At 60.7% G+C, this 16,515-nt stretch overlaps 2 protein-coding genes across 3 annotated transcripts; one reads left to right on the forward strand and one right to left on the reverse strand.

The window, feature by feature from the left end:
- Positions 1–152: 152 nt before the first annotated feature.
- Positions 153–2,088, reverse strand: SELENOM (selenoprotein M). The gene is made up of 5 exons (XM_055717565.1): positions 1,885–2,088; positions 1,773–1,808; positions 1,641–1,675; positions 950–1,028; positions 153–858 (listed from the first exon to the last, which is right to left on the reverse strand). Exons 1-5 carry the CDS (start codon positions 1,999–2,001, stop codon positions 646–648), a joined length of 480 nt encoding a protein of 159 aa, XP_055573540.1. The 5' UTR covers positions 2,002–2,088; the 3' UTR covers positions 153–645.
- Positions 2,089–5,630: 3,542 nt separating this feature from the next.
- INPP5J (inositol polyphosphate-5-phosphatase J) lies at positions 5,631–14,518 on the forward strand. 2 transcript variants are annotated; one of them, XM_055700887.1, is made up of 12 exons: positions 5,631–6,609; positions 7,584–7,694; positions 9,213–9,321; positions 9,931–10,047; positions 10,118–10,293; positions 10,899–11,010; positions 11,408–11,517; positions 11,863–12,052; positions 12,287–12,424; positions 12,808–12,900; positions 13,143–13,247; positions 13,383–14,518. In XM_055700887.1, the coding sequence occupies exons 1-12, from the start codon at positions 5,819–5,821 to the stop codon at positions 14,001–14,003; spliced, it is 2,673 nt and encodes an 890-aa protein (XP_055556862.1). In that variant the 5' UTR covers positions 5,631–5,818; the 3' UTR covers positions 14,004–14,518. The 2 variants fall into 2 exon arrangements, with proteins under 2 accessions (XP_055556862.1, XP_055556863.1); XM_055700888.1 differs by having other exon boundaries at positions 5,632–6,609; positions 13,357–13,642.
- Positions 14,519–16,515: the final 1,997 nt, after the last annotated feature.

Consider the following 16,515-nt stretch of genomic DNA (forward strand, 5'->3'; position numbering starts at 1 on the left):
GATGGTTTATTGGCTCACCAGTGGCGGCTGTCACCCTGCCATCTGCTCTTGCCTCTGCAAGCAGCATTGGAGCACCTAGCTCCTCCCAGTACAGAGCAGTGTGGAATGGACCCCACCAAGGACTCCCTGGAAAGACAACACAGTGCAGCCAGTTGTACTCAAGGGCTTTAATGGAGGCTCAATACGAGATGACCCTGCTGGGATGTAAAGGCCCCCTGGGGGCAGCTCTCCCACCTCCAGGACTCAGCACATCTACCCTCAGCACCTGTGGCTTTCTGCTGAGGGTTTCATCCTGTCCACACAGGTAGGATACCGCTGCCCAGCGCCAGGAATCAGCTAAACCTTGGGGCATGGTGAGGGTGCACAGAGAACACTGCTTCCCCCGACCAGCCAGGGATGCTGGGCTGCAGGGGAGGGAGGACAAAAACAGGCACACGGGACCCCTAGGATGTCTGCAATGCCCAGGAAACCCCTGCTCAAGGCTGGAGCTGCTCAGGGCATCCTTGGGGCAGAGGCTACATAGCACCAAGCAACTGCAGGGGCACCTTCACCAGTCCATAGCACTGTGCCCTGGTGCTGTAATGCCCTTGTCTCCATGTGCTGAGGACTGGCTGCGGGACCCTCTCCTGGGCACAGCACCCCTTGCTAGAGGTCTGGGTGTTCTCCCATGTCACGTTCGGGTGAAGTCTTGCTGTCAACAGCAGAAGGTTGGGGGGGTGGCAGTGTGGGCAGAGGCCTGGCAGGGGCAAACTGGAACTCCTCAGGCACAGGGGCATCAGGTGTCTCCTTGCGGTAGAAGCCCAGCTCCTGCACCAGCTGGTTGATCTCCTCCCGGGTCATGTCGCTCAGGGGGATTCTCTGCACACAGACAGGGATTGCAGCCTGGTGCCTGTGGGCCACAAGCCACCCAGACCCTGCTGTGGCAGTGTGTGCCATGTTGCCCATTCACCTCCAGTTCCTTGTATCGGTGACTGAGGAGCACAAGCTCGGGGTCAGCACCAGGCAAGTGCTTCATCTCCAGGTTATGGCTGGGTGGTGCATTAAGGAGCAGACAGTACCGGGCAGGCCTATGCAGTCCCCCATCTCATTCTGTCCTCTGTCACATCCCATTCCCTCCCATCCCATCTCATCCTCCATCACATCCCAACCACCCTGTCCTCCATGCCTCATCCAATCCCCTTTCATCCCTCATCCTGTTTCACCCTGCCCTTCACTGCATCCCGTCCCGTCCTCCGCCCCATCCCGTCCTATTGCATCCTCTGTCCCCATCCTCGCCTGCCCCACCCTGTCCCCCATCCCATCCCACACTGTCCCCCAGCCCGTCCCGTCCTATCTCGTGTCCCATCCCGTCCTGCCCTGTCCCCAGCCCGTCCCACCCTGTCCCCCAGCCCGTCCCACCTCGTGTCCCGTCCCATCCTGCCACCCTGTCCTCCAACCCGTCCCGCCGTCCCCCAGCCCGTCCCGTCCTATCCCGTGTCCCGTCCTGCCCTGTCCCCCAGCCCGTCCCGCCCTATCTCGTGTCCCGACCCGTCCTGCCCTGTCCCCCAGCCCGTCCCGCCCTGCCCCCCACCCTGTCCCGTCCTATCCCGCCCACCCCGGGATGCGCACCGAGGGGGCTGCCGCGGGCTGCTGGCGGGTACTAGAGGGGGATGTCCTGGGTGACGAAGGCCTTCACCTGCGGGCACAGCGGGCGGCGCGGCCCGTCCCGGCTCAGCGGCGGGGCGGCCCCCGCCGCCGCCGCCCCCGTCCCGGCCCCGGCCCCCAGCACCTACCTCTCGCAGGCGGTTCAGCCGTCACCCGCCGCAGGTCTGCGGGAGGAGACACCCCGTCAGTCCGGCGCCGTCGCGCCGCGCGCGCAGCCCCCGCCGCCCGCCCCGTGCTCACCTCCACCTTGCCCCGCGCCAGGTCCCGCAGCTCGGCCCCGCGGAGCCGGGGGGGTCCCGGGCCGCCCCCCGCCGCCAGCGCCGCCGCCAGCAGCGCGAGCGCCAGAGCCCGCAGCATCGCGCCGCCACGTCACGGGCCTCGCGCGCGGGGACCCCCGCCCCCGCGGGCGCGCGCACGGCGGGCGGCCGCAGTCGAGCGCGAGCACGCTGCGCACCCACGAGATGTGCGCACCCGCGCAGGCGCAGCGCGACGGCACGCCCAGGCACACGCGCCGCGTACACGCGCGCCCCCTGCGGCACGCGTGCACCGCGTCTCACGCGCCATGGGCATGCACCGGCCGCACAGGTACCGTGAGCGCATCACAAACTCCCCGTGCGCACACACGCCCTGCGCGCACCATGGCACGCACACTGACACTGCACACACGTGCCACGAGTGCACATAGCGCACACACATGCTGCACACACGCGTGCCGTGAGTGCCGCAAACCCACCCGCACCACAGACATGCGCATGCACACTGCAAACACACACTCATGGGCACACGTGCGCACTGCACTGCAAACATGCGCATCGCAGACTGTGAATGCACACACAGGCTGCAGCCCCCTCCGCGAACTGCAAACACGCCCCCCCACCCCTGCAGAGAATGCAAACATGAGCATAGGCAGACACTGCAAACACGGTGACATTCAGGACAGTGCATGCATGTACAGCTGTCTGTTGTGCATGCACACAATGGCACGCAGCTGCACACACACATAGCTGTGCACACTCATGCACTCTTCTGCATGTACAACTGCATGCACAGAGCTCTATGTACACACAGCTATAGACAGTGCAACTGCATGTACACAGCTATCCCCACACAACTGCTCACAGCATGCCTGCGCCCAGGTACATCAGCATACACAGCAGCACACAGAAACACACATACACCAGCACATGCAGTCACATGCAACAGTGTGTGCGCACACACAAAGCTCTACACATCTGCCCAGCATGCACACGCACATGCTGCGCACCCTGACAGCATGCACATGCAACTGAATGCGCACACGGCTATGTGTGCACAAAATTGTGTGCACCCCTGCACACACACACCCCATACATGCAAAATACCTGCACACTTGCACATGCCACTGGTTAGAGAACCACAGGATGTCAACCTGGCTGAGGCTGGGGTAGCTCTGGGGCCCAGCTGGTCCATGCTGTGGCTGGTTGCCCAGGTCCGTGTCCAGTCAGGTGCTGAGTATCCCCAAGGTATGAGACTCCACAACCTCCCTGGGCAACCTGTGCCAGGGCTTTGTCACCTTCACAGGGAAAAAGTGTTTCCTGATGTGCAGAGGGAACCTCCTGTGTTCGAGTCTGTACCTATGGCCTCTGGTTCTGCCACTGGGCACCAATGACAAGAGCCAGGGTCTGTCCTCTCTGCACCCTCCCTGCAGGTGTTTATGTAGATTTATGAGGTCCCCACCCTGAGCTTCCTCTGCTCCAGGCTGGAGAGTCCCAGTTCTCCTACTTTCCTCATGGGAAAGATGCTCCAGTCCATCACCTTTGTGGCCTTTTATTGGACTCCCTCCAGTATGCCCATGCCTCTTGGACTTGCTCTTGGGAGCCCAGCACTGGACACAGGACTCCAGGGGTAGCCTCACTGGTGCCTCCTTGACCTACCTTGACCTGCTGACAACACTGCTGTCACAGCCAAGGACATCATTCACCTTCTGTGACCCATGAACACACTGAATGGTGTCCACCAGGATCCCCAGGGCCTTTTCTGCAGAGCTGCTTTCCAGCCAGGCAGCCCCCAGCACGTCCTGGTGCCAGGGTTTGTTCCTCCCCAGGGGAAGGACTTTGCACTTTGCCTGGTTGAACTTCATAAGGTTCCTGCCAGTCCATTTCTCCAGCCTGTCTGGGTCCCTCTGGATGGATGCACAACCTCCTGGTATATCAACTGCTCCTCCCAGTTGGGTGTCATCTGCAAACTTGCTGAGGGTGCACTCTGTCCCATCATCCACGTCAGTAATGGCGATGTTAAACAGGACTGGACCCAGTACTGACCCCTGGTGTACACCACTAGTTACTGGCCTCCGACTAGACCTTACGACACTACACCACCACCCTCTGGATCCAGCCATTCAGGCAGTTTTCAGATCACCTCAACATTTGCTCATCCAGCCCATACATCAGCAACTTCTCTAGGTGGATCTGATGGGAAGCGGTGTCAAAGGCCTTCCTGAAGTCCAGGTAGACAACGGCCACTGCTCTCCATCTGCCAGGCCACTCGCTTCATCACAGAAGGTGGCCAGGTTGGCCAAGCAGGACTTCCCCTCAGTGAAACTGTGCTGACTCCTCACGATCAGTTTCATGTTGTCCGTGTGCCTGACAATGGTTCCCAGGGCTAGCTGCTCCATCCCCTCCCCAGGCAGGGAGTGAGGGTGACCCGCCTCTAGTTCCCCAGCTGCTCCCTTGAGCCCTTCCTGAAGAGAGGAGTGACATTTGCTCTCCTCCAGTCCTCTCCCAGTTGCCACGATTAATGACACGTTATTGAGAATAATACAAGAACACGCCTCCTGGTCTGAAGCTACCCGCCTCTGGGGCAAGATAACCTGGCTCAAGAGGGTGGAGACTGGCGGAAGTCCATGGACCAGAGGAAGAGCAAGGTGTGTTGCTTGGCATAAAAAGATGCCTTCTTAGAAACTGAACTTTGGAGATCTTCCCCACCAAGGATCACAACGATTGGAAGGACCGGCGGGATGCTGCCTGGGCCTGGGACCATAGGGATGCCTTGGACCTGTGGTGGTAGCTATAATCCTCTTTTCTTTTTACTTTACCTTTTATTCACTTTCTGTCTTTCTACCTATCGCACGCCGCTTTACAGGCAAACAATAAAATTGTGCTGTTTAATTGAAGCATAACCCCTTGGCGTGGTCTTCTTGATTTTTGCGCTTTGAGATCATAGTTAATGAACCATCACGAGTCCACTGAGTGGACAGTGACACCATCCCATCAGGGCCCAGGGACCTGGTGCTTTTCTGCCAAGATCCACTTGCCATCGTGCTCCGTCCTTCCCTGGGCTTGGCAGCTCCTCAGGGCCAGTCCTGCTGGCAGAGGCTGAGGTGTAGGAGGGGTCTGGGACCCTCGTCCTTGCCATGCCCTGTGTCATCAGGTCCCCCCTCTCCTTCAGGCACACACAGGTGTGTATGCACCCAAAGCACACCCCTGCACACTGTCACACCTGCCTGCACAAACAGCTGCACCTGAGCAGCCAGCACCGCTGCACACAGGTGCAGCACTGTGCACAGGTACACCTGCAGCTGCACAGGCAGCACCTGATGCAGCTGCCCCGAGTGTGCATGTGCACTGACAACTACAAACACACCCACAACAGTGCACACATGCACGATGACACAACAGTCACACTGGAGTGGACACAGTCGCGCACACAAAAACAAACATATGCACACACACAGGAGAGCAGGTGTGCACGCAGAAGTGAAGATGCACACATGAAAGGCCAGGTGTGCACGTGGCAAGGGTAGGTATGCACATGCACGGCTAGACGTGCACGCATAAGGGCAGATACACACTTGCAAGGGCCGTCGTGCACGCGCAGGGGCGCCCCTCCCCCCCCCCAGCGCCCGGTGTCGCCGCACGCTCCATCCCAGCGCCGGCGCGGGGAGGGGGGGGGGGGGGGCGAGGAGGAGGCGGGGCACAGGCCGTCACGTGCGCAGGGCGGGGCGGCGGCAGGTGCGCGCGTGCGAGGCGGCGCCATCGCACTCGCCGCTCCTGCGCCTTTAAGGTGCGGCGCAGGTGGCGGGGGCGTGGGGGGCGTGGCCGGACAGGGCGGGGCGGGGCGGGGCCGGGCCGGGGCGCAAGGTGAGTGCGGGCGGGGCCGGGCTGGCGCCGCGGCTGCGCCTTTGGGCCTCCTGCCTATGGAGCCGGCCCGGCGCGGCAGCGCAGACCAGGGCTCAGCCGCTGCCTCGGGGCCCCGGCCCGGCCCCCCGCGGAGCCCCGCGCCCGCTACCTCCCCCCCTGTGCGGCCGGTGCCCTTCGGCCCCCGGGGGTCGGTCCGGCCCTCGCCCGACGGCGGGGCTCCGGCGGCGCCGCTTTTCCTTGGCGGCGGCAGCAGCGTCCCTGCAGCCCGCAGGAGCTCCCGGCCGGACGCCGGCTGCGACCCCTTCCCCTTCGGCTGCCCGCGGTCCGGGGGCGCTCAGCGCGGTGGGCCCGAGGACCGGGTCCCGGGCCGGGCGGCCCAGCCCCTGCCGCTGGAGGTGGGCCGGGCCCAGCCTGAGGCGCACGGTGGGCCCCTCGCCTTCCCGCTGCCAGCCCTGCTGCCCCCCAGCCCGGGAGCCCCCTCGGCCCGCCCTGGCGCGCCGTCCCCGGCAGCCTCCGGCCCGGCGCCCAGCCGGCCCGCCTTCCCCGAGCTCCGCGCCCCGGAGCACCCCGGCCCCGGGAAGCCGCCGCCCGCCGAGCGGAGGGAGATGCTCCCCAAGGCCGAGTCCAGCGACCACATCTCGGCCTGGGCGGGCTCCTCGCCCCGGGCTGCCGGCCTGCCCAAAGCCGTCTCCAGCGAGTTCATCGCCGGCGGCTGGGCAGCCCTGCCCAAGCCCGAGCCGGACGAGCTGTCCCACCTCGGGCGGTCGCTCGGCCTGCCGGGCCCCAGCCAGCCCTGCGGCGCGCCCCTCGGCTGCTCGGCGGGAGCCCCGGAGGACGGCTCGTTCCGGTGAGCGGTTGTCGCTGCGCGGGGGAGTGGGGGGAGCAATGCCGGGCTGAGGCTGGCCTTGCTGTGAAGCCTCTTGTGGGCTGGGGTTGCTCCATCCATCCTTCCTTTCTGCTGCGGATGGTGCTCAGCTGGAGGAGGTCAGGGGTGAGGGGCTGGGAACAAACGGGGCTCGAGGTGGAGGGGAGGGCGAGCGGTGCCTGCTGCCTGTGCAGGCAGTGCTGGGGGCAGTGGGCGCTGTGCGAAGTGGTGTGGCGGAGGTGCGGGCTGTGAAGCAGGTGCCATCTGCCTCCGCTGTCATCAAGCTCTGGAAATGATGTGGCACTGCTGGCCCTCACTGTTGAAACGTGCCCTCTGTGACCAAGACTTGTCCTAGTGCTGCTGAAAGAGCCCGCGGGCTGCTGGTGCATGCTGCGTAACAGCATTAATGTGTTGTGACTGATGATGATTTTGCACTGGTGAAGGACAGTGCCGCTGGGGCTTGCAGAGCTGCTGTCACATGCAGTGCTGTCTGTGGCCTTTGAGGCTGGCTGTGCTTTAGGGCAGAGTCTGGGGGCTGAGGTCTGGGTTGTTTTCCCCAGGAGCCCAAGGGATGCACGATTCCTGGGGAAGGGAGGGGAAGTGGTTTTCTGGGGACACCTTGTCTCGCAGGCTGCGTGCTGTGCCAGCCTGCCTGTGTCAGTTGGTGGTGATGAAAATGAGGGCTCTTTGTGCTGGTTTCTAGAACTTCACTGGGGCTTGGGTTGCAGCGGGGCTTGCCATGTGCTGGAGTGCAGACCCTGGGAGAATTCCGAGGCAAGGGCCTGTCTCCCTCAAATGGAAGTTAAGGACCTGGTGTACGTGCCCTGTCTAAGCTTTAGCTGTGGCCGCTTCTGTTGCAGGCAGAAAGCTTCCTTTGTGCAGCTGGAGGCTGAATGGGAGGGACAGGGAACCCTCTGAGCCCCAGTGTTAGCTTGTTCTTCTTTTGTCCTCCCAAGCATCACAGTGGTCACCTGGAATGTGGGCACAGCCATGCCCCCGAATGATGTAACATCTTTGCTGCACCTCAACACGGGCGAGACAAATGATGCAGACATGATCGCCATTGGGTAAGAGGGTGAGGTGCAGGGCCCCCTCCCCTGCCCCACCACATCCTTTTTTGGGGGATGCCCATAGCCCTGGGGGGTGGGGAATAGAAGAGCTGCAGCCCCAGCCTCCCTGAGACATGGTGGGCAGGGAGCGATGTGTGCATTGCAAACAGTAAAACATCACAAAAGGCGATGAAGAGTTGGCTCCTAGTAAGATGGGAGTGCTAAGAAGTACTGAAACCCTTGAATCCTGAATAGCCTTGAACCCCGGAAGAGCCTGTAGCTGGCTATGCCATGCAGAGCCAGGCTTGGCAAGTGCTGCTTTTGCCATGAGCCCTGGTAGTCCTGGGGTCAGGTCTGTAGAAGCATTTAACTTGCCTGCCAGAGTCTCCTGAGAGTGTTTTCCTCATCTTGGCTTTTGCCCATGGTATGCAGGCCTCAAGGGCACTGATCTGCTGTTCTTTCACAGCTGTATTGGCTCTGTGCCCCTGGCAATACTTACTTGCTGGCAAGGCAGAGCCACATTGGTGCGGTAAGGCTTTATTGGTGTTGCTGGCAAGGCAAGCTCTGCCAGAGTCTAAAGGCAGACTGGTCCCTCGAGGCTTGCTGTGGTGTGTGTGTATTCCTGCTAAGGACCAGGGGCGTGCTGCCTTTGTATGGGGAGTGAGAAGCAGCCTCTGCTTGTGGGTGTGAGGTAAGAGAGCTGGATCTGCCTCCAGGAGGCTCCCAGGGACTTTGCCAGTGCTCCTTGCTGCTGGGAGAAAGTGGTGTAAGGCTGAAGCTAAAGCTGGAGCTACAATGCTCTGTTGGGATCAGTGTACTGGTCCCCTTGGCCTTGTGGGCAAGCAGGATGGGGCTGTGGAGTCAGACCTGAGCCTGGATGTATGGGGTAGGGGGTACAGCCGACAGCAAGGGACTTGCTGGGGCAGGGTGTCCTGCTGCTCCCCACCTCCAGGGCATCTCTGCCTGGCTGTGTGCTTCCTCTGACCTGTGTTTTTGTGCCCTTCACACTTGGTATTTTTGGGCAAGAAATTTCCTGATTCTGCCATTCTCTGTGGATGTTCTCCTTCCCTCTCTTCACTAATTGCTGAGCTGGGAGGAGCACTATTAACCTTCTGTTTGCTGCTGCTCTGAGCTTGATGGCTAGGATGCATCTGGACACCCTGTGCTGAAGTACCAGTGAGACTTGCTTCTCTGTAGAGACCAGTGCAGCCGAAATGTCCTGTAAGCCCCTCTTGCACCTGCAGATAGGCTTTAGACTGCTGCCCAGCCCCTGTGCAGCTCAACTGCTCCTGCTTTAAAAAGGGCCAAGGCCTCATGGGTTCAGGGCTACTTGTGCCTTCTGCTAGCACATGGCCCAGCATCACTGAAGCAAAGGTATGGCTGGTTTGTGTTCTAAACCCAGGGTCCTCCCTTGAACCTTTCTGCCCTGGCCCCGCTCCCCAGCACTGTGCTTTGGCACCTCTCCCAGGGAGCTCTTGCTGGCTGGGACACAGACGCTTCCTGGTGTGGCTGAGGGACCTGTTCTTTTCCTCCCAGGCTGCAAGAAGTGAACTCAAAGATAAACAAGCGCCTGAAGGATGCCCTCTTCACAGATCAGTGGAGTGAGCTCTTCATGGATGTGCTGAGCCCCTTCCACTTCATCCTGGTAAGGAGGTCCCAAAGGGACTGGGCAGCTGGTGTTCCCCCTGCCTGCCAGGCAGGTGGACCCCGCAGGATGAGAGAGCTGGACTGCAAGGACAGAGGGAGGAGGTGTGGTGGGAGAGCCAGCTGCAGGGACAGACTGCCGGAGGGGCAGCCTGCAGCCATCCAGTGTGTAGGAGCTGACCTGAGGGCTAGTGGTATGTCTCAGCAGCATGCAGTCTAGCTTATGCCACACTGCTCCCTTTCCTGACCTTAGGCTTTCCCTGTGGTGCTTTGGGGATGTTTCTTGTTGCTTGCTGCATTGCACCAGGGTGAGGAGGTGAATGTGGGTTGTAACAAGACTGTGCTCTTGGCAGTAGTTTGTGGGTTCCAGGGCAGGTTCTGCTCCCTAGGGCACTTGTCCCAGACTATAGGTGAGCCTTAGCACTGCTGGGCTTACCTCAGCTCTCAGTATTTGAGAGGGTGTGCATAGATCTCTGAACTAAATGTGCTGTTAGTCATCTGCAAGGTGGGTGTTGTGCAGAGGATGGTGGTGGTGCCCCTGTGGCCTGCAGGTTGGGGGAGCTCTCCCTACACCTACAGGTTCTTGCTTCAGCCTCTGCTCCTATTCCAGGTCAGCACGGTGCGGATGCAAGGTGTGATACTACTGGTATTTGCCAAGTACTACCACCTCCCCTTCCTCCAGGACATCCAGACAGACTGCACAAGGACAGGGCTGGGAGGCTACTGGGTGAGTGTGGCCCCGGGGGAGGTGGCAAGGGGTTGGCTTCCCAAGGAGTCATGGGATCCTCTTGGTGCAGGGCAACAAGGGTGGGGTGAGCATTCGTCTCTCCATCTTCGGCCACATGGTCTGCTTCCTGAACTGCCACCTGCCAGCACATCTGGAGAAGGCGGAGCAGCGCAAGGAGGACTTTGCCACCATACTGCATATGCAGCAGTTTGAGGGGCATGCGGCCAGCGGCATCCTGGACCATGAGTGCGTACCTCACCACTTTCTTCCCCAATCTGGGCCAGGGCTCTAGTGCCAGCCTCAGTCCTTGACCCCCTCCAGATGGGTCTGGGTTCTGTCCCCCAAATCCCAGCACAGCTTGGAGATGGGGTCTTGCCTGCAGAACAGCAAAATTGTCCTGTGACGCAGTGGGGTACCCAGCATGGTGGAAGAGGTGTTAAGAGGGTTCCTTGGTCTCCCCTGGGTCATACCCAGGCCTGGTGCAACTCCTGCCGTACTGGTGCTGTTGGGGTTTGGGACTGGTGAGGTGGAGGGCCTGGGTCTGCCCCAGTGTCTTGGCTGTGCAGTTCTATCTCCAGTAGGTACCTCACAGTGGAAACTTCCACCCTCAGTTTCTGCCCAGGGAAGTCAGGCCCATTGGGTTAATGGTGCTTGGTCCTACCTGAGGAATTCAGGCACGGCTGGCAGCTGGCAGGGCTGTTGGCTGAATGCTGACCTGCACTGGTGCTCCTGAGAGCACTCAGCTGTAGGCTGAGGCCATCCACAGGCTGGGGATGGTTTTCCCCCTCCTGTGCTGCCTGGCTCCAGTAGCCTTAGCTCTTCTACCCTGTCACCCTCCCTTTCATCCCCAGCCTCGTGTTCTGGTTTGGAGACCTCAACTTCCGCATTGAGAGCCTGGACATCCGCTTTGTGAAGTATGCCATTGACAGCAACATCCTGAGCCAGCTCTGGGAGAAGGACCAGGTGAGAGGGCTGGGCCAAGCCAAACCTTGGTCAAGCCCTGAATGGTGTTTGGCTCTTGCCAAAACTGCCCATGCAGCTGTGGGACAGGGCATGTCCCCTTGCTGCCCATGGGGCAAAAAGGGCCCTGGCTTTGTGGGGAAGGGGCAGTGCAGTCTCAGGATGGTCTTCATGAGAGCTGGGCACACACTTCCTTTATTACTGTGCTAGAAGGAGCTGGGGTTATTTGGTCCATGCACTTAACTTCTGGCATGGCATGGACAAACCCTGTGAGCAGTGTGGGGCTGGCAGCAGTGGGGCAGGGATGACTGTGTGCTGGGGATGGAGGGGCCTCAGAGGCTTGCAGAGGCCTCTAGCCTTGGAGGCTGGTCTGTTCCCCAACCTGCTGTCTTTCCCGCAGTTGAACATTGCCAAGAGCACCTGGCCTGTCCTCAGTGGCTTTCAGGAGGGACCCCTGAACTTTCCACCCACCTTCAAGTTTGATGTAGGCACCAACAAGTATGACAGCAGGTAGGAAAGCAGAGTTCAAGCATGTGGGTGGCATGGCTGAGGGATGTGGGAGTGGTGGGGCTCAGAGCCAGGGTGGGTGCTGGTGCCAGCAGGGCAGGGGCTTATGCCAGTGCAGGTGGATGGGAGGAGCAGTGTTGGGATGGGCCTGGGCTGGACTGGGGACAGCAGGCTGAGATGCAACTGTTGTGCTGGTGCTAGTGCAGGTCTGTCCCTGCAGCCACACTGAGCTGTGTGCCAAGATGAGCCGCATCCCCTGCCCGCGCGTGCCGTAGTGCAGGGGGAGGCTGCTTGGGGTGGAGCCCACTGCCCCCTGCCAGGCAAGAGATGCCCCTCTGTGCCCTGCAGTGCCAAGAAACGAAAACCTGCCTGGACTGACCGCATCCTCTGGAAGATCAAATCTCCTGGTGTTGGGCTTGGTGCAGGCGGGCGCCGGCCCAGCCGGGGTGTCCTGTCAGTGAGCCAGCTCTGCTACTGCAGCCACATGGAGTACACAGTCAGTGACCACAAGCCAGTAGCTGCCATCTTTGCAGTGCAGGTGAGTGCTGTCCAGGGCCAATGGGCACACAAGACAGGAGCTACAAGGGTGAGATGTCCAGCTAGTGTGTGCAGGGCTTATTTTATTTTTGTTTGGCAAGCTTGGCTGTCTTGCCACTGTGGCTGGGGGCTGCTGTTGGTGTCCGCCTGAGGGCCTAACCTTATACCGGTGCCCTGGACAGCAGGGGCAGCTCTCTTTTGGCATGCCCTTGCTCACCATGTATGTCTCTGACAGTTTGCTTCCAAGGCAGACAAGCCCCCAGTTGAGATTTATGTGGCTGATGAATGGAGCAGGCCTGAGCAAGCAGTTGTCAGGTACAAGATGGCTGCTGGCTTCCACCGGAGCTCCTGGGACTGGATAGGACTCTATCGGGTAGGGGCTTGGGGGCTTCTGGGGCTGGAGGGAGTGGGGGGTGTCACACAACACTGTAGGGCCCTTTCTGAGCTACCCTTCACCAGCAGACAGGAGTGCGTGGCATGGACCTCTGCTCTGCACTCTCTCTTCCCCTGGGAAGCCCTGGCAGTTAGCAGGGCTTGGCCCTGTTTCAGGAGGCTCAGATCCAGCAGTTCCCTTTTCCCCCTACTCTCTGGGTCCCAAGCCTGGCACTGCTGGGTGGGTGTGAGGCAGCTCTTGGTTTCCCTGTGCAAGGAGAGGGGGTTGGGTGAGAGGATAGCTAAGGCTGGGTGTGGGTGATGGGGGAACATCAGCCCTGCTCAGCACTACTCAACTGTGCTCTCCCATGTACATGCACACAGGTGGGCTTTCGGCATCCTAAAGACTATGTGTCATATGTCTGGGCCAGGAGTGATGATGGAGAGCGTTGTCTAGAGAAGCAGCTGTGTGCACAGGTGAGCTGGGGCCAGCCCTGCTGTCTCACTGGGCATGCATGCCCCAGTGTGGGGGGGACAATGGCCCTTTTGCTGCCCCTGATGGGTCAGGAGGCTTCTTCCTTACTGCGTTGGGCTGAGCCTTGGGCAGGCCTGATGTGCTGGTGTCAGAGATTTCAGCTCTTGGCTGGGCCTGGGGTGCTCTGCTGGGAGGTGGTACCCTAGTGCCCAGCCCTGGTACCCATCAGCAGTCTGTGCTGCAGGTGATCTTCTCAGAGGAAGCGCTGCCCAAGGGGAAGGGCGAGTACATCCTTGGATACTACAGCAACGCCTCCAGCAGCATTGCTGGTGTAACTGAGCCTTTCCAGGTCAGCCCAGCCAAGAGGCAAGGGTGAGGGAGGCAGGAGGGATGGGTATAGGGATGCTTGGCTAGAGGAGGCCAGCTGCTGTAGTGCCCCTCACCCCTGTGAGGATCAGCCACTAGTGCTGATACAGGGGTGCAGATCTCCCTGCCCAGGTCAGAGGAGGGCAGCAGCCCCACGGACAGCTCAGGCAGCAGCTCAGAAGAGGAAGATGACAGCACGCTTGTCCTACTGGCCCCCAAATCCCGTAGCCCTAGCCCGGGCAAGATGAAACGGCACCGGAGCCGAAGCCCTAGCTTGGCCAAGTTCCAGGGCCTCATCCTGCGGCCATCAAGCCGGGACAGGGGTACAAGCCGCAGCCCCTCACCCCAGAGCCGCCACGGCCTCCCTGGGGACGTCCCTACCATCCACCTGCCCCAGGAGGAGCGGGGCTGCCGTGGAGCCAAAGCCAAGGAGCTAGGGCGGGCAGCTGACAGCCAGGAGAGCAGCTCCTTCTACCAGACTGTGCGGGAGCAGGGTGGCCCCTGGCGTTTCTCTGCTGATAACCCCCTGGCCAGGGCTGATCCCAGGAACCTAGGCCTGCTGCCTGCACTTCGCCTGGAGATGATCGACCAGGCCATGGGTCGGCGAAGGGAGAGTGTGGACCAGGGCTACCCCTGCCAGAGGATGAGCCCCACCAGCCCTCCAGGCTGCAGCACCTCCCCAAAGGAGGGGAGCAGCCCCCAGGAGCTGGACAGCTGTAGCTCTACCATGGGCCGTTGAGGCTGTGGCCCCCTTCCCACCTCCCTGTAGTGTGCTTGTTGTGTGCTTTCCTTTGCCCCTCTTCTGCTGAGACACCCCTCTGCCTTATTTATTGCAATCTCTCCTCACCCCTGTTGTGTGCCTGGCAGCTAGGGGCCTCCCCTCTCCCAGCCTGAGCTGCTGCCCTGGACCTGGTAGGGCTGAGAGGTGCGCAGGGGAGGGCAAGGCTGGCCAAGCACAGGGCAGGGGCCCCCTTGTGAAACTGAAAGTGCAAGACCCTTCAGGCCTATGGGAGGAGTGCTAGCCTTGCACCCGAGGGGGGACAGGAGGCCAGGCCAGAGCTCTGGCAGCAATGGTGATGGGCATAGTCAGGACCACCCCATGGTACCCCTGAGACTGAAGCTTGCTCATTCCCTGCTGCTACCACTGTGCCTCAGCCTTGGATGTAGTGCAAGCAACAGAATAAACCATCCTGCCCACCTCAGCTGCACTGTGCTTACTACAGGGGGTGGGGGTCCAGCATGAACTGGGGCCAGCAGGCCCAGCACCACACACACCATGCTCAGACCACCCTTTATTTATCTTCTGCTACACCTAGGGACTGACTCCCAGGGCAGGGTCCTGGGCCTGTCCCTGGCTGCTGTCCCCCACCTCACTCCAGGGCTGACACCAGGCCTCCCTAGGGAAGGGGGTCAGGATCACTCCTCAGTGTGTCCCGTTCCCCCCCCCCCCCCCCCCGCTGAAGGGTCACAAATTCAGAAGTGACTTGTGGGGACTGGGGGATCCAATGCTCAGAGCATCCCCTCCTACAACAGGGAAGGAAGAGGGTGAGGTTTTGCCTTTCCCAGGGTCTCCTATTCCTTTCTCCTTGCTTTGATGCTTCAGTCCCTTTAGTTCCTCTGCCTCCACCCACTCCAGCTATGGCCTTCCAGCTCCACACACTCATGCCAGCAGCCATGCTCAGTGCCATCCTTTGTCTCAAGGACCAGACATCATGCAGCTCCACAGCAAGTCTTCCTCCCCACATAAGGCAGAGCTTTTTGGGTGTCATTGAGGTACTGCATGGTGCCAAGTGGCCAGCTTCTGTTCCAAGGCCAGCTGCAGGCATCGCTTATAGAGTGTGCCACCACTGTCCTGTGTCTTCCAGCCTAGACGCTCAGCCTTGGAGGTCACATGTAGAGGACCCCAGCACCTCAAGGTCTTTTTGAGATGCTGTGCAGGTACTAGCACAGCCTGGGTTGCTGTGATACAGCTGCCAGAGAAGCAAAGCTGTCAGCATCAGCATTAACACCACAGCACTAGCATCCACTGCCTTCCATGCCAGCCCTGCTCATGGCACAGCAGGGCAGGGGGTAGTGCTTGCAATGCCAGCTTCATGTGAAGCTTGCAGGTCAGCACCCAGCCCTGCCAGGGCATACCCTCCTGCCCATGTAGGGTAGGAAGTCCCACACAGGCCACATACCTTTGACACTCCACACTTACTTGTGCTGTGACCCCTCCTCACCCAGGCTGCAGGCAGTGGGTGGCTCCAGAACAAAGCAGTCCATGGCAATGTGGTCAGCCAAGACCGGCACCTCCACATCACTTAGGTTACTTGCCCTGCACAGGAACCATGCCAGCCTGCAGGCACAGGAGGGGGAGCGGTCCCACCTCATCTGACCCCAACCTATCTGCATACAGTGCCCTGTGATGGTGGGAAAAGCCCTGCCTTTTCCTTCTGGACATGTGAGTGCAGTTGCAGTGGAAGAGTGTCTGGGTGTCCATGTTATGCAGCTGGTACTTCACCTGGCAGGGCGTGATCTGGTACTCACACTTATCCAGGTGCTTGTAGCACCTGCAGATGCTGCCTGGGTTTGAGGACAGCAGGGCAGTGAGGGGCATCCCCAGCACACAACCTCAGCAGGCTGAGGCCTCAGGACACCTTGGCTGTGGTGCACACTCTGCCCCCAGCACAGAGTCACCCTGCTGCCCATGTGCCCCCACAGCAGACACCAGGGTGGTGCCATGCTGCTCTGTGGCCGGGTGGGATTGGATGGTACCATCTTGAGGGCAGGCCGTGCAGGCAGGGTGTGCTGAGCCCCCAGCCCCTTGCTGTGCTCCTCCTGGTGCTCGCCTTCCTCCAGCAAGGTCCTGTTCCAACATGGTCATTGCTGTTGCGGAGCTGCGCGCCAGCCCCCACTTAGCTGCTAGGTACCTGGTTGTGGGCTCAGCTTTGTCCATGGCGGGGGCCGAGATACCTGGGCCCCACGACTGCTGGCCTGTAGCAGGTCTCCGTGCCTGGCAGAGCTTGGAGTTTTGCCCCAGTCGCTGTCGCAGCAGCTTTAGCCCTGCTCTAGAAGACTTCCTTCCCTTGCCTGGGGGCTGCACAGCAGGGCTGTGCATCTCCTCCGTGGGCAGGCTGTAGTGGTACCGACTCTGCTGCACCATCCTGGCCCAGGGTACTGTACCATAATGCTCACACCTGGGGACACCACAAGCCATGAGGCCCTGCAGTGGTCAAGCTGCACTCCCCTGCAGCCAGGCAGGGCATGCT

This window comes from Falco cherrug, chromosome 1 (assembly GCF_023634085.1).
Source record: "Falco cherrug isolate bFalChe1 chromosome 1, bFalChe1.pri, whole genome shotgun sequence".
NCBI classification, from domain to species: Eukaryota; Metazoa; Chordata; class Aves; order Falconiformes; family Falconidae; genus Falco; species Falco cherrug.

Bases quoted from the DNA above. Each gene is read 5' to 3' on its own strand.
- INPP5J (XM_055700887.1), top strand. From the start codon at position 5,819: ATGGAGCCGGCCCGGCGCGGCAGCGCAGACCAGGGCTCAGCCGCTGCC. The intron at 11,518-11,862 runs GTAGGAAAGCAG...TGTGCCCTGCAG, and splicing joins ACCAACAAGTATGACAGCAG to TGCCAAGAAACGAAAACCTG. The intron at 13,248-13,382 runs GTCAGCCCAGCC...ACAGGGGTGCAG, and splicing joins GTGTAACTGAGCCTTTCCAG to ATCTCCCTGCCCAGGTCAGA.